The following is a 16,668-nucleotide window of genomic DNA, read 5'->3' as shown; positions in this document are numbered from 1 at the left end:
GATATGAAGGCAAGCATGAGATACGGTGAAATAAGCTCACCAGTAACTAATGGGATGTTTTTAACTGCAACAGACCGTTTCAGAGAACAGAGTTTTACTTCTTAGTAAATTTGCGTCATCTATGATCAATACCTCATCCTTTGGTTGCGTCATGGAACGTTTATATAACGCCAGAATGGTTGCCAAACTGTCCGTGTCAAATTGCAACCGTAGCGAACGGGCTGACTCAGTTGTACCCTTCAACTTGTCGAAAAGTGGTGTGCTAATCGCTGCGTTGTGTACTGAACCCAAATAGAGCCAGATGAGGCCCCGACAAGAGCGTAGGACCCTCTAAGCAAAATAAAGGACCCAAGACACAATGTGGAGGGCCTCGAACGATCGAATGCGCCCGAACAGGCTAACAAATGCAAGTACCCAAGGCACCATGTGAAGAGCTCCACACAGTCTGGAGCGTCAACAGGTTAAAGGTCCACATTTGTCTGGGGTTTTAAATTGAAATCACCATCTTGGAGAACTTTTGTTGCTATTCACAATCCTGCCCATTTTAAGATCTAAGCCCTTCTAGCTACATGACCGCGAAAATGAGGAAAGGTATAACAGGGAGAGCGTGTCAAAGTTACATTGCCAGTGATGAGTTCACAATAACGTCATTCAAATCCTGCGATTTCATAAGCCGTGCGGCGATCAAGGCCAAGAAAAACATAATTGTCGAGTCGCTCATATCTGGCGAGCGCAATTTCCAGATATAACGGCATCAATTGGCTCTCATTCAAAGCTGTGTAAGGTACGATGACGCGATCAGACCATGACGCGTTGAGGAGCATACTTACTACACAGAAAATTGTGCTGTCTGGAGCAGTCTTTTCCACTTAAAAGGTGCACCAGTAGTAATAAGCGAGCTTGTTTCATCACATCTGATACTTACTTCAATATATTCAGATGTGAAACATTCCCTTTGACAAATAGGCCTTCGATAAGAACGTAGGGACCTCCATTAAAATAGGAAATTCCCAAGATCGAGTGTAGTGGGCCCTCGAACGACAGAGTGTGCCCGAGCAGCTCAACAGATGGGCCCCGTCAAGGGCGTAGGGCCCTCTGAGCAGCTTATGAGAAGTACCCAAGACACGATGTGGAGGGCCCTGAACGATCAAGTGCGCCCAAACAGGCCAGCAGATGGAGCCCCCGACAAGAGCGAAGGCCCCTGCGTGAGTACCAGGATATTGGAAGGGCCGTAGACCAACTCAAAGGGCCGATGAAGATATCACGAGTGTGTCGGTAGGTTAACCGAGACCAATGAGAAGGGCTTCTAATTGACTGAGAGTACCGCGCCATGTTTACATATGATGCCACCGGCTTTAGGGTATGGAGCATTTCGAACGCATGTGAAGAATCCGTGGAGGCCCTTGATCGACAAGAGCACACCGGCATGCTAGCAGATCCCGACAACAGCGCAGAGCCTCCCGGGCAAATGCAAAGAAATCAAGCGCAACGTGGAATGCTCCTTAGAGGTGGGATTGACCATTGAAGTGAACATACTGGGTCACCGGCAGCAGAGCTTCTAGGCAGCATGACGAGCCTTTAAACCTCCCCAATCACCACCCTCTTAATAGGCGAAAATTATCTTTGTCTATTCGCGGGCCCTTCACTCTTGCATGCGACTGTTCTTGGTCGTCTGGAGGCCCAGACATCCAATTTTGTTACGCTTTGTGTTAAAAACCCGCGTCTGTTAGGTCGGCTACGGACCCTTTCGGAGCCTATGGCCCTGATGGGTCCAAGGGGGAGGGCATGGCCGGTGTCCCTCCCCCCTCTGGATCCGCCACTGGTGCTTAGCAGCTCAATCTTTATGATAAGCCATCCTTCACAAGTCAACGCGGCATGCAATCCCACACCGTCATGAGCGGACGCGGGCATACAACCACTGCATCTCCTTTGCTCGTATGGCATCTCTAGCTATCTTGGCGCGCAGCTGAACATGTTCGCGCGGCGAACCAGTGGGTTCGGAACACGGATTGAGATATGACTAGCAAACTGATGCATATGTCGTGGCGGATAAGTGATTTGCTTCGAAAGCTTGTTTGGGTAGCATCCAAGCTTAGAAGCATAAATACGTGACAGATATCCACCATTTGACAGGCTGTTGGTGATTTGGCTCTGTACAAACATCTTACCACTGATCACGAGACTGCTGCATGTTTACCGGTACACTGCAGTGACATACAGCAAACAGCCGTCTCCGGTTTTCCATAATCTTCCCCAGCCGACTTCCGGCTTAGTTCTCCAGGCGGTCGGTCGGTCGGTTAAAAACAGCACCTCTCCTCGCCGTCAGCACATCTCCCGAATCGAACGGGCCCCGCCCTGCCGGCAGATTCCTCGCGAGCCAGCACCGTCACTGGTCCGGTGCCTCTACACGTTGGGCGGCGGACGGAGCGCGGCGGAGCGCGCCGAGCGGCTGATGGGGGCCGGCGGCCGGCGGCGACCCCGCCCCATCAGCCCCGCCCCGTCACCTAACGAGCCTGCTATCTTCGGATTGACCTGTCGTATGGTGTCAGGGGGTGGTGAAGGGGGGGGGGGGGGGGGGGCGGAGAGGGTGGTTGGCGGTCATGCCAGGGAGCCGCCGCAGCAAGTAAAGGCAACTGGGTTCAGGTTTGGGTCATTAGTCTGGTGGCCGTCGACGGTGGCGCTGGCGACCATCGGCGGTGGCGCTGGTGACCGTCGGCGGTGACGCTGGTGACCGTCGGCGGTGACACTGGCGACCGTCGGCGGTGCCGCTGGTGACCGTCGGCGGTGGTGCTGGTGACCACCACGCGTGGATTTAACCCATTAACTTCCGAGATGAAACGGCTGGGTGCGCAGTGAAACGCTTGACGTGCAGCCAACGGTGCAGACAGGGGGAGGGCACAGGGAGCACGCACCCCGTAAGACTGAATATTAAGGGCTCAATTTCAGCCCCCGAAGAGCTGACCAGACATATTGAGGGGCCTCGGTCCGCATGGTCGGGCCCACAAACACCTATCAGATGGTCCTTCGCACCGATCGGGGTCCCCCTGGGTCGATGAGGGCCTCTATGTCGGTCAGGCACCACCAGCACCAAACAGTTGACTCCATGTCAGCCTGAGCCTGTGGGCCCATTTCACAAGCAGGGGCACAGATGTGGCGCATGATCGCCATTGGTCGAGGCCAGAAGCACAGCCAATATTTTTTCAGGGAGAGGCCCGGAGTTCGGTGAGCACATATCGCGCTGATGTTTGAATTTCTGTCGGGAGCCATCCGTGATGAAACACGAAACATCCGGACGGAAGGAGGGGCCCAGGGCCCAGGGGCCCCTTCCTGGGTTGCACTCCTGGTCGAGGTCCCTGAATCAACGTGGACCCTATGCCTCGGTCGGGGCTCAGAGTGCCTAACAGGGGGTCCTGTGTTGACAACGCCCGAGTCAGCCAGGGACAGTGTTCGAGAGCCCGAAGAGGGGCCCGAAGGGCCCCACGGGATTGACGTTAACGGGCCCGATTTTAGGGTCCGAAGAGCTAGCCGGAAGTTATATTGAGGTGTCCAGTCCGTGGGGCCAAGCCCCCAAATGCTATTCAGATAACTCTGTACGTCGATCGTGGGCCAGCTGAGTCGATGTGGGCCTCTGTGTCGGTTAGACACTACCAGTGCCGAACAGTTGGCTCCGTGTCAGTCTGAGCCCTGGAGCATATTTTCCAAGCAGGGCAAGGCCGGTACCCGGTATTTGCATTGTGCCAGCCCCCGAAACAAGGCGGGGCCTCTGTGTCGGCCAGGAGCCCACATTGCCTAGCAGGGCCCTGCGTCTGCCAGAAGCCCTGAGTTGGCCAGTGGAACATTTGCTGAACACGGACGAGACCACGAATGCCAGAGAGCTTCTCGCGTTGGTTGGGGGTCCTCTGACATTGAAATAATATTTAAAAACTTGCGATGAGAGGCCGCAGTGAGACAATGGAAGGATCTTGACAGTCAGGGGTCTCAAAACCAAACGTGGGATCCGCCAGCCCACTCCAGCCAGGGACCCGTTAAGCCGAACTGGAGTTTCGCTGCCACTCATTTGACCCCCTGCGGCGATAAGGGGTCTTTTGTGTAAATGAGGATCCCAGATCCCAGTGTTGATCTGGGGCCAACTTTCCGGTTCAGAGGGTTTCCCGCATCAGGGAGGAGACCAGTGTACGATGGATCCCATGTAGGACATCCGGATGACCACACCACCCCTCTTGTGTCGCCAGAATGATAGCCGATAGACGCCGCACGCGTCTACCGGCTATCATTCTCATATCTACCGGCATCGCGCGTCTACCGGCTATCTACGCTTTATTTCAAACTACAAACAACATTGGACCTTCCAGTGCCTACTAGCTTTGTTTCAGTGACTGAGGGTGAGAGGAATAATAAAACGAAAAATATCGTACCCCTCGAAATCAAGGGGGTAATATCCGATGCTTTTCACGGATAGGGAAGGGAGCTTTCACCACATAGGTGCCCTTTGCCAACCTCTCCCAACTCATCTCATATTCTAAGGTTAGGCCAATGGTGATTTACGAAAGGGATTGCTACCAAAAGTCTAAAATCATTGTTGGAGCGTCTGTAACCTGTCATGGAGCCCAGTGACCGTTACTCCTGCCCCTCGGTCTGGATCGACCAATTAAGGTAGAGCCGGATAACGGTCACCCAGTATCTATGCGCCTCAGGCGAGGCAAATCGGTTGGACAGGTCATGATATGAGGGCTCGGGGTCAAAGATTAGCGTATTAACAGCAAAGGAGGCATAGTGAAGGGCGAGGCGGCGAAGGAGGCAGAAATCTGATAGCACGAGCTTAACTTATATAGCATGTGTATATAGCATGAGATAGCTTTAACTCTGTCCCATCTGGTTCGTGCGCAGCTCTCATCGCGACACTGCTGAATATAATCCCGCAATCGGGTGATGAGGGCAGTGGCAGATCCAGATGGGGACCACGGACCACATCCAGATGGACTCTCCCCCTGGACCCTAAAGGGCCTCTTAGGTTCCTGATGGGCACAAAGCTAGCTGAACATAACCAGCTTTTTCAACACAAAACCCAACAGATTGGCCGTCTTTGCGCATCCAGGCGACCAAGAGCAGTTCTAAGGAAAAGTGATGCGCCCACGAGCAGACGAAAATGTTTTTTCGCTAAATGACAGGGTAGTAAATGTGGAGATTTAAGGGCTCATTACACTGTCAAAAAGCCTACACTGTTTCCGATGCCATATATGCCCACTTGCAGGGCATACGACTTGCTTGCTTGCACTGCTCTGCTTATACCTTGGCTCTGAAAGTTGGGCAGGGGGGGGGGCAAACTCGTCATGAGGAAAGCCAAATCGAACATTGGGACGGAGAGGGTCAGTAGCCCACCCAAAATAATGCAAATCGACACCCGTGCCAAACAATTGCTTACGACATTTTTCTACTCGAGTTTTTGCGCGTACGGACATTTGCGTTACAAACTTTTTTGACGAACACGTTACCATAAGATCTTTATCCACGCATATTTTTGGCATGACAAACTTTCGCCCTTACCAACTTCATACCCTACGTACTTTATCCTGACGAGCATGAGACACACGTGCTTTATCTTATGAACAATTGTCATGCGTACTTTTCCATGTGTTTTTGTGTGCAACTCCCTGTGGTTTCCCCGCTACCAGCGCTCTTCATGTATACATCTTGATCAGTAGAATAACAAGAGACATCTATAAAGCGATTGCGTTTCCCGTTCTTTTAGTTCTACTGCACAAATCACACTTCGAGAACATTATTTCACTTTTTGAGCTTCAAAAATAGGAATTTAAATATCTGAGCCGAAAAACGTTGCTTTTACTAGAGCTTCTGTGTTGGTTCCTATTTGTCTCACGCACGGCCACTATTTTTAACATTCTTGTACCAACATCCCTGGATGTTGCGGAATGGCGGCAAAAATCGAATCGTGGTATCGGCCGCGTTCATCGGGCGTTGAGAACTGCGTGTCCACGAACCGTCAACCGGGCCGGTCGTTGCAAGGCAACTGAGTTTGGGTTGCAACTTGTGGTGGCGGCTGCCGGCGTGGGTTGCCGTAAGGTATGCAGCTTACGTGCTTCAAGAATATTTTCCGGGTGCATCGGCAGTTGTGTGGCTTACGGAGGCTCCTGAGTAGGCAGCAAATTCATTGGCGGCATTTTGGGACGGGATTGTGTCAGATAGGGTCATTTCCGTGCAAGTGCTCTTCTGTTGTTTTGATGTGGAATTTGCCCCATATTTGGTAGCTCCGTCCAAGCTCCCAATTTCCTGCACTGGAAATCTGATGCAACAAGCAAGTGCTGAAACGCCGTGTTGTGGTGTCTACAGCTGAAGGAGCAGCCTTACATTATGGTGTTTTGGCACCAAGAGCCATAGGTAATGTGGGAAATGGCCTTGTAGCATTTCATTGGAAACAAAGTGAGATCATGGTATACATTGCTACCTTGTGTTAAAAAGAGTATCCACACCAGCTTTCCTGTTTGATAGGGATGTGCCAAAATGCTTATCTGAACCAGAATTGTAATTTCCTATTCTTTTGTTGCTTATTGGTGTTTTAGGGGTAATCATTTACAATAGTAATTTTGTGCCTAAGAGTAATTTTCTATTCAGTGGGGCTTGAACATGAAAAATTGGATAAATGGGCAGTTTTGGGGACAAATATTGTTAGGTATATTGTAGAGGCAGTCTTGATGATTCTTCTGGGTTCTGAACCCTGATGTATACATACTGTCAATTTTGTATCTAAAAGTGGTTGGGGTAACATCTAATTTCATAGAGACATTTGCATAAAACACATTTAAGCACAGTTAGGCACAGATGTAGCAGAATGTCACATAATCCACAGAAAATCTCTTGTCTGTAAATAATGCATGGGACAATTTTTGCTCTATTTGACAATTTTTGGAAATTTGTGCTGCATATTCTGGGTAGTAACCACAGGATCTTAGTGACTTTTGACAGACTACACAGACTTTTGCCTCCCTAAATCCTGGTAAGTGTAAGGTAAGGCAATCTAAGATATAAGGTATAAGCTTAGGAACCATTTAACAAAAACAAACCTTATTAGACAGGATTAAAATAGTTTAAACAATGTTTCAGAACTTCAGATAGAGCTTTCATCAACCACATGTTTCTGCATACACCAATCATTCCATCTTGATTCCCAAGTAGAAACTCAATGCAGATGATTGATGCCAGTTCAGTTACCAAAGATGAAAACATTTTGGGTGAGGACATTTATTTGTGATCCTTAACATGAGCCTCAAACCCAAAATTTAAATTATGATTGCAGTTTTGGGACCTGAGGTTAATGGGAACACAGCAGAGATAAGAACTGTGAATGATGAGTACAACCTCATGGCCACATTTAGAAATGCAGTCATGCCTAACAACTCAGTTTCAGTGCTGGAATTGCATGTTATATTAAGAGCAAAACAAGACAAAACTCATATGCTCACAAGAAAAGCCATGAAAGACCTAGCCATAGGCCTGACACAAGAGACTGCCAGAATGCCACAGGGTGCTAAGCTAAGGTCTGAGTATTCATGCACCTGAAATTGACCACAGGAGGATTACACTAATGCTCATGAGCAGCAAGGACATGTCGTTAGCTGCTGACCACCTGCTGCTGATAACCTTGAATGTGTGGTTGTATGATCATGGAAAGGATTTTATCAGGTTATTCTGAAGGTGCAGTAGGTGGAACCTTGATTGGTTTATCAGAACAATCCATGTATGCAGTCCTCTTTGAGAGCAATTTTCTAGGCTCAAAACAGTGCAGTTATGTACCTAAAATGCATACCCTGAACAAGCTTGTGAAATTAATGTGTTTCCAGACCTGGCTCAGCTCTGTAGGTGTAGGCTCCCACTAATGCCTGAAATGGCTGAGTGCAGGTTGTTAAACTATATAAGTGAGTGGCCACAGGAACAAGGCTGGGGTAGGGCCATAGGGGACATGCCATGCCCCTCTGAGCCAAGGCCTTGCTCCAGATTATGGGGATTTCATGGGACATAGGTCTAAATAATGTGACTGTGAAGAAAGTTGAATGGTTGGGTTCCTCTGAAGAAAGTTTTGGCTGCATGCCAGGGAGTGGGTCAGTCTACTGTTATGCTTTCTTAGCTTAACAAATTAGGAAGACACCTTGTAGAGCTGTCTGCAGCCCTGAAATATGCATGTGTCTTGGGAGACATTGTCATGCAATTGAAACATAACATTCAATGTGTCCACTGTAACCCAAAACTTGGAACATGCCTGCTACACAAATGACAATGCTGGCTAAATTCTTAAGTGATGCTCTGCAAATGGTCTTATATGATGATTGTGGCTGGTACCAGTATGACCTTGAATGTGTGACAATCTGCCTGACAGACGAAATATAAATATTTCAGTCATACCACCAAGTGCACATGTTCCATGCCCATCCACACAAAATGTAGCTCAACACTGCTCATCAACCCCCCTCCCCGCATCGAGTGTCTATCATCACGGGCAGATCACACACAATTGCCACAGGTGCCTCCACTAACTGCGCGTTATTCTCCCGACAGGAGGTTCTGAGCTCCGCTGGAAGCTGCGCCTCGTCGCCGTCATGTCGCTGGCCAAGTCTGGCGGGCGCGGCGCGCTGATCGTGCTGGAGGGCATCGACAAGGCGGGCAAGTCGACGCAGGCGCGCCGCCTGGTGGAGGCGCTGGCGGCGCGCGGCCGGCCGGCCCACCTGCTGCGCTTCCCCGAGCGCAGCACGCGCATCGGCCAGCTCATCAACGAGTACCTGTCCGGCGGCGGCGGCGGCGGCGACGACCGCGCCGCGGACGACCGGCCCATCCACCTGCTCTTCTCCGCCAACCGGTGGGAGCTGCTGCCGCGCATGCGCCGCCTGCTGGCTGAGGGCGTGTCGTTGGTGGTTGATCGATACGCGTTCTCGGGCGCCGCATACAGCGCTGCCAAGCCGGGCCTCACGCTGGACTGGTGCCGCCAGCCGGACGTCGGCCTGCCGCAGCCCGACCTGGTGCTCTACCTGGACCTGGCGCCGGCCGAGGCAGCGCGCCGCGCCGGCTTCGGCGCCGAGCGCTACGAGACGCACGACTTCCAGTCGCGCGTGGCCGACAACTACGCCCAGCTGTGGGCGTCTTACTGGCGGCGCGTGGATGCCGCCCGCGAGCCAGACCTCGTGTTCAGCGACCTGCTGCGCCTGGCCGAGGAGTGCATGGACAGCGAGCGACTTGCCGAGCCGCCCCAGCTCTGGGCAGATAGCGAAGCGCCCGCGCAAGATCAACCCGCGTAGCGCAATCACGTGGTGTCACCTCGTGGCCATACACGCTATACGGTGATCGTTTTGTGAGGATCAGTTTGCCAAAGCCTGTAGCCGTTGCCTACGATGCCCGGGTGTGCGTTTCGGTAATATTTTCGATGGGGATTTCACCTGTCATGTGGATGCGACACTCCCGCCGCGCTGCTCAGCATGCCAGCAGCTTGGGATTGTCCTGGAGGCAGTCCCAGGTGGCGGAGCTGGTTGTGGCCTGTAGCGTTGTATTTGGTGCTAAACGGCGTCGTTATCACCACTTTTGTGCATTACACAGGGTTTGAATACGCGTTGTGTCTGAATTTTTGGTGCAATCCTGAGCATTACCCAAATCGTGCCAGGCGAAATCCTCACCCGGAAATGCTGTTAAAGAAACGGCACTACTGTGACAGGTTACTGTTACGTGAAGTGCTAAAAATCAATGGAAATTCAACGAATGTGGTGTCTGTTTTGAGTCCTGAACCTGCTACGTAAGTTGTTCAGTACATTTGCGAGGAGCATTATTTACATTGTTAAGACTAGTAATAGCCTCATTCCTCGAAAATAACAGGATAATGGATATGTAGATGGTTTGATGTTTTAGCAACATGCCTTTATCGAAACAATAGCAGAAGTAAATTCAAAGTTGCTTGCCGATGATACTACTCGATTTTGCAGGTTCTGGTGAAATGGTTCAGCCTATTACTTCTGTTGGTTTACTCTCTTGGCTTTTCTTCGAGATATAAGGCTATTACTATTGTCTTATCTATGGGTCCTGAACATGGGCTGATTGCTTTACATCGAGGCGTGGTAACCAGAAATATTTCAACAGGCATCGCAAGAGAATCAGTCGCGAGGCCTTAACATGATGTGCTACTTGGATTCTCTTAACTGCAGAAAACACGCAGGCGGCGTGTTGTGCCCATCCACCCATGGGTCGTGTTGGATACGGTACATTTTCTTTTTCTAGGTAATGGGTTGTCCACCGATCAAAAACGCTAAGCTGGAAAGCGCTAGCTTTGATGTCGTTCCACATGTGGCGTTCTACGTCCTTACAGCTCATCAATTCTGTTGGTTCATGATGGATTCAGCAGCCTAGTCAGCATTTCCTCCGGGACGGGGGCAAATCGGATCATAAGTGGCCCTATCACTCAAGGTAGCCCCTCCGTCTCCACGCCATGGTGGCCATGCTTTTGAATTCGGAGAACACTTTGGGCGGATGGTCTCGGTTGGTCTTGGTAACTGGTTTTTATCTTTATTCTCTCAAATCGTCTTTACAAGACTTGAAGGGGTTATGTCCTCCAGACCCTTTCCCTCAGCGACAACAACCATGCTTGGAAAGTCGGTTTTGAATGTGATATAAACATTACGAACGTCTTGAACTACAATTATTTTTAAGCCTTCGGCTCCAAAAGTGCCGAGTCGCTTCTAAAAGGGCGCGTAGCTGCAAAGTTTGCCCTTGGCCACGCTAACGTTGGTCTTATAACCCTCATAGCTCCGTCGCTCCCAGTCCCCATGAAGTCACGCTCTTGAAATACAACTTTCATTCAGCTGCCTCTTCTCTTTCAGGCTGCGGGTCGATCGCCACCCAAGAACTTGAAGCGCCGCCGTTGTAAAACTGCGATCTGCAGCAGTCCACTGCGGGAGTGTGTGTGTGTGTTGAGTGCGGTTCGCAGTCGCTGGTGCCGGCGCGTCGGCGTTCTCTGTTCGTCTAGGCTACGGGTAAAAGATTGTGTCAGATTTCGCCAGACTCTTTTCGTTTCGCTGAGTACAACTCTGCTCCATTTGGCGGCGTGAGCTGAAGTGAGCAGCGTGAGCTCAGGACAATCTGCGAAACGTAAGTAATCGGGTCCTGTTGACAAAGGAACAAGCCTTTGTTTTTTCGTCCGTGGTAAACTATCCATTACCGAGCTGAACTACTGTTAGACTCGCCTGCAATTGTAAGTTGTCAGTACTGAATGAATGTGCCGTCTGGATGTGTGCCTCTCGCGACCATTGTGTGACTCAAAGTGGCCCCAGCAGCCTGAGCGCTTTTGAAAATAATGTCCACATCATTCAGTACAATTAGGCATATGATGCAAGCAAAAACACGATGCTTGAAGTCTCTGATCAGCTATTAATGACAGCTTGTTTCATTATTTATCAGTGACAGCTATTTTCCAGGTCACAGAGCTGCACAAAGTCAAGCCTCATTTCACACATGATTTTCATTGAAGTGCTTCTATTATGTAGACTGTTTACACCACCTTGGCTTAGTGATATGTACGAAATTCATCAGTTTTGGTGCCAGAAAAAGTTAGCAGTGGCATATTGGTATAACTTTTTACTACTGTCTTATCTATGGGTCCTGCACCCAGGCTGATTGCTTTACATCAAGGCATAATTACCACAAACAACTTGACAGGGCTCTTTTACCATGAATATGCTCTTTTATATCTGAATATGCTCTTCTGCTCTTTTACTTTGGTATTTGAATCATAAGGGCCTAGTTGCCTTGGGATGGCTGCAGGAGCAGGAGTGTAGTTTTCTGTTAAGTTTGGGGAGGGGGGAACTAGCTGCTCAACCTTGAGAGAAAAGGGGATCAGGTCTGGAAAGGAACCAGTGTATTCCTGCATGTTATGACAGGTTTAGCTATTTTTTTTGCTTACCAGAAAGAACAGAATGGAGACATGGAACCTAACATTTGAATGAAATAACTGGTGTGTTGGTTGGTGACAGACCGTGATAACAAGGCTGCAGAAAACAGTTCGGTGTTTTCTGAATTGGAGACAATTGTCTGTATGGTATGCAAGGCTACTGTGAGCAAATAAACTGTGTTCGCAAATGTGCTGTCATTAGACGAGCACACAGCAGTAAGATTTTTCTATGTAGCCCATACAAGATGTTATTGTTGCAATTTGAGCACGGAGGTCATTGGGCAGTGCATGTCCATGGCTGCCCTTTTCATGCATGCAGCATTAATATGTGATGGACTCTGTCAGTGCCTCAGATGGGTGCCTGCCAGTGGCTTGGGCAGGTGCCTGCCAGTATGATTCTGATTCATTTGCAGGTGCCAGGCTGTGCCAATCTCTTTCTGACCATATGAATCATGTTTTTGCCTCTGGTCATGCGCCGGTGTGGTTGACTCCTCGTGCCATCCCATCCCCTGGCTGTTGGGATGCAGCTGCTGACTGCTGCCCCTCCTCAGCATAGCCCGCGAACGCGCAATTTGCACCACCAGCTGGCGCTGACGCAGTCCGTGGGTAGCCTTTATTGGCATAATGCTCGTGCATTTACTGATACTGCACTTGTGGCTTGCAGCGCCTCACTCGTATGCAAATGACGAAGGCTGTATCGGCCCTTGGGGTCCGAGGCGGTCCAGCTGGATTGTGGAAGGGTGGGCTCGATCGCGAGCGCTTAGTGTGCTCGGTCACTCTCAAGTGAACGGTCGAGCGGGCGTCTGCTGCCCGCTGGCTGGGCGAGGGTAGTCCACCAGGGCCGGCCGTGGGATCGGGGTCGCCCGCGATCGGGCATGACATCAGAGGCAGTCCCGCGCTGCTGCCGCTGTAGCCGGCGGACCGGTACCGGCACGGCAGTGCGTCCGGGTCTGCTGGAGGTCGCACCCTAGGTGCCTAGGTAGAGGTCTCGTCACGGGCTCCAACGGGCTTTCAGCCGGGAGGGAGCCACACCGCTTCGGGAAGAATGGGATTGTAACGTTATCGCGTTCCATGGGAATAAAGAAGGACGCGGTAAAGTCGCACTGTCTCGGCATTGATCCGGCTGTTCCACCTGCCCCCGTCCCGTCCCTACAGAGGGTCCCGCCGTCACGGGCGATGACTAACACCCCCGCCGCCGCGGCCATCGTGGCCGCCGACCGCGGCGCGCCCGTCCGGCGCGCGCCCGCACCGGCTGACCCCCCGCCCCCCCCCCCCCCCCCTCCTGGACAGTTCGCCGGCATGGACCATCGCGGCCAATTCCGACAGTTGTCCAGCGGCTCGGCGGTGCCGCTGCCGCCGGCGCCGGCGCCACCAGCACACGCGGGGCGGACGGGTCGGGTCGCTGTCGGCTCCAGTCGTCGGGCACCGGCTCAGTTCGTCGGACAGGCCCATGACGGTTGTCTCACACTGGCGGTATGACGGGAGGGGTCGGTTGGCATGCCAACGGGACGAATCCGTGCCAACAATCGGCCAGCAACGATGGAAGGATGCGGTGCGTGGGATGTATTGAGAATGGTTCGCACTGGATGCTGAGTGGGTTAACTGAAGGGCTGTCGTGACGAGCAAGGGCGTGTGGACACGCCGGAAACGAAAACGAAACGCCGGTCTGGGTGTGGCAGAGCGTGGCTCGTTGAGCGCCCTCTATCCCTGTAGTGCGCTGAGGGGTGCGGAAGCGTGCCAGCACGTCTCCCTCCGTGTCTGAACGCCGGCCGACGCCGGCCGAGTCGGCCGCGCGCCGGCCGGTGTGCCCGGGGGAGGTGCTCAGCGGCGCCGGCTTCCCACGGGCCGCGCGGGCCGAGCCCTCCCCCGCCCGCTGCAGTGGCGGGTCGCGGGCGACCCCGGCCGTCACGCCACGCCTGGCTGGGTCGCGTGGCACCCGAACGCGTGACCCGTGTGACCTCGCCGCGACCTCGCGGTCGGTCGCCTGCCCCCGTCTTTCACGGTTTGCAAGTTGGCCGTTTTTGCCCGACGGCTGCCCAACCGTGGTGCTGGCCGGTCACCAGGACAGCTGTTGAGCTCCGATGAACCCGATCTCCCCGTAATGGAACTGGATGTCGGCGTCTCCTGGGACCTTTGCCTTGCACTGTGTCTTGTCCCATGCCCTGCCTCTGCGAAGCGTGCGGCCGGTTAAGTGCCTGCTAATCGTCTCTGTGTGAGTGTTCACACCGTGTTCGTGACTTGTCGCCATCATAGCTTGCCAATGTCTCGCTTGACGTATCCATCTCGTGGTCTGAGTGCCGGTCGGTGCGCCATATTGACTTGCCGAGGTGGGCGTGGTTTTGTGAGCGCGCCCTCGCAGTTTTCAGGGTGTGGTACGTGCTCATACGAGTCTACGTGAAATCTGACCGTGTGTTTAAGAGGCGCAGTGTGACCGGTCGGCTTTGGAGCCTGCTCGTACGCCGGGGCCCAATATGTCACTTCGCTTTTGACTCACGTTTCCTGTTGCGGCCCAGCTCATTTAACGCTGTGCCCGGCTAGCGCCATACCCCACGTTACAACGTGTTCAGGCCCTCAGTCTTCGACACCGGCTATGTATCGCCACGTGCGGCGTACCGGCCTGGAACCCGCCAGTCGCAACCCGGTGGATCGCTATTGATCGTGTCGTCCCTGTGCCGGCAGCCGGCCGGCCGGCCGCCGCGCGCCTCGTGGCCGACCATGGTGTGACCCCGCCCGGCGCCGCTCCGATGGAGCTGCCGGCTGGCGCTGGCGCCGGCGGCGTGCAGCGCCGGGTCATCCGGCCGCCGACGCTGAAGCGCGGCCGGCAGGACGTGCACCACAGCGACAAGGTACGGCCGTAGTCCGCGCAGGGCACTGACAAACAGAGACGAGATACGGCCCCGGCCCCCTCAAGACACTGACAAACAGGGACAGGGTACGGCCCCAGCCCACGGGGCCGGGGCCGTATCCCGTCTGTGCCATGTCTGTGCCATGTCTGTGCCATGGTACTGTGACATCATACTGTGCCATGAGCTGGCGCTGCCCGGCGTTATGCTGTATCACGAGCTGACGCTGCCCGGCGGTACGCCATGCCATGTGATGACGCTGCAAAATACGATTCTCCACTGAGGTGCGCGAGGCTCGTTCCGTGTTTTCCTCTTTCATTCGCGCTTAAACCGGAATATGGTCACGACGCGCGCGGCGTTTTCCTCTGCTCTGTGGTCGGGAGGACACGTCCGGGTGCCGGCCGAAGAGGACGCCGCCAGGAAGCTGGCCACGCGTTTGGCATTACGGCATAACACGCCAGCTTATGGAGACCGCGCGGAAGCTGAGGACGCGCTGGATTAGCGCAGCTTAGTCGCGGATCCCGCAGCCGGCTGATCCTGGCAGTAAGCCCAAAGATTACCTCGTGATGCGCCATTCGCATCATATGTGTGCCACTACTGGTGTTGGCTGATATATTTATGAAAAGCTTAGGGGCGTTTGTTTTCCGTATGCTGTCTGTTCTACGACATTTGTTGTGCGAGCGGCCACTTTCAGCGAACGTTAGATAGCGCCGGAGTCTTGGAACCGGAACCGAGCGGAAAACTCATGGATAACAGCCCGGAGTGTCGGCCTGACAGTTCTTTCCTCTGAGTCACGGCAGCCGATTGCACGGCTGCTGTGACGCAATGACACGTCTCGGCCAACTAAGCCCACGCTATCGGGAAGCGGAGCGGACTGGTTTCTGGCGGCAGCGCTGTTGTGCCGGCCGGTCGGGACCGAGCCCCGGGCCCGCTATGTTTGCATGAGCCTGCTCGCCTCGCGTGCTGAAGCCCCGCAAGGTCGGCGGAGCGGATCGACCAACTCATCCCGGCGCCGCCCGGCTGTGCGTCCGGCCCGGCGCCAGGGTCAAGTTTGGTCGATAGACAGGTCGGAGCCGGCGGGGAAGGCGTCAGGTGCTGGCCGGTGCCGCCTGGCCGGCGTCTGCTCCGATCTCTTGGAGGGGCCTTTGACAGCTTGTACGCTGGTTGCAGTGCCCGTAAACAGTTATCCGTTATTTGAAGGAACACCTTCTGATAACCACTTGCCTTAGTGGCTTTGCGTTTGCATTTATACTTTCAATCTTGGCGTCATGATATGCAGTGGTTCTTCCTCAGGGCATCGTTTCGCAAATACGCTGATGGGAAGGGGTTGGTGGCTGGACAGAGAAAATGGCCAGAAGTACCCACAAAATACGGGCGAAAACGGGTTCTCGTCGTATTTCGTCCCTGAGCAGGAGACCAGAGCATCCCTCAACTGAAAAGGAAACTGTATCTCGGCTCATGTACTTAAAATGTCCGCGGCAACCGACCGCACGTTTTCAAAAATACGATTTTTTTGCCGCCACGGATGCGTCATGATCCAACATTACTAGTTCCATTGCGTACAGACAGATGGCGCTACCGTCGCTGGGCGTCGCGTCACCCACGTACCGCCGGTTCGCGGTGGTGACCGCTGTCTGATCACTGCCGGCCGCCTGCTGCGAGAGCGGCGCTCCGCGGCCGATAATTGGCCGTTGTCGACGGGTGGCCGGACTGGCTCCGTGTCACGTGCTGGGGCGGCCGGCGCTCCGCCCGCGGTAACGGTGCCGGCCCACGACATGCCGCCTCCGTCCTCTGCACTGACCTGGACTGCGCGGCCACTGCCGACAGAGGGCGGCGAGTCGATCAGATGCGGCCGATGGGCCAGGTCAGCACGGGCGGGCGCCGCGTCCG

General features: G+C 53.5%; 1 protein-coding gene across 2 annotated transcripts; it reads left to right on the top strand.

Annotated features, from left to right (window-relative positions):
* Positions 1–5,941: 5,941 nt before the first annotated feature.
* On the top strand, positions 5,942–9,607 carry LOC119109562 (thymidylate kinase). 2 transcript variants are annotated; one of them, XM_037233237.1, is made up of 2 exons: positions 5,942–6,081; positions 8,569–9,607. In XM_037233237.1, exon 2 carries the CDS (start codon positions 8,610–8,612, stop codon positions 9,300–9,302), a length of 693 nt encoding a protein of 230 aa, XP_037089132.1. In that variant the 5' UTR covers positions 5,942–6,081; positions 8,569–8,609; the 3' UTR covers positions 9,303–9,607. The 2 variants fall into 2 exon arrangements, with proteins under 2 accessions (XP_037089132.1, XP_037089140.1); XM_037233245.1 differs by lacking the exon at positions 5,942–6,081 and adding an exon at positions 6,096–6,396.
* The last annotated feature ends 7,061 nt before the right edge of the window (positions 9,608–16,668 follow it).

Source organism: Pollicipes pollicipes, unplaced genomic scaffold, assembly GCF_011947565.3.
Source record: "Pollicipes pollicipes isolate AB1234 unplaced genomic scaffold, Ppol_2.1 Scaffold_2555;HRSCAF=2994_pilon_pilon_pilon, whole genome shotgun sequence".
Lineage (NCBI taxonomy): Eukaryota > Metazoa > Arthropoda > Thecostraca > Pollicipedomorpha > Pollicipedidae > Pollicipes > Pollicipes pollicipes.
Note: the sequence above shows the minus strand (reverse complement) of the source record. Positions and strands in the feature narration are given on the sequence as shown.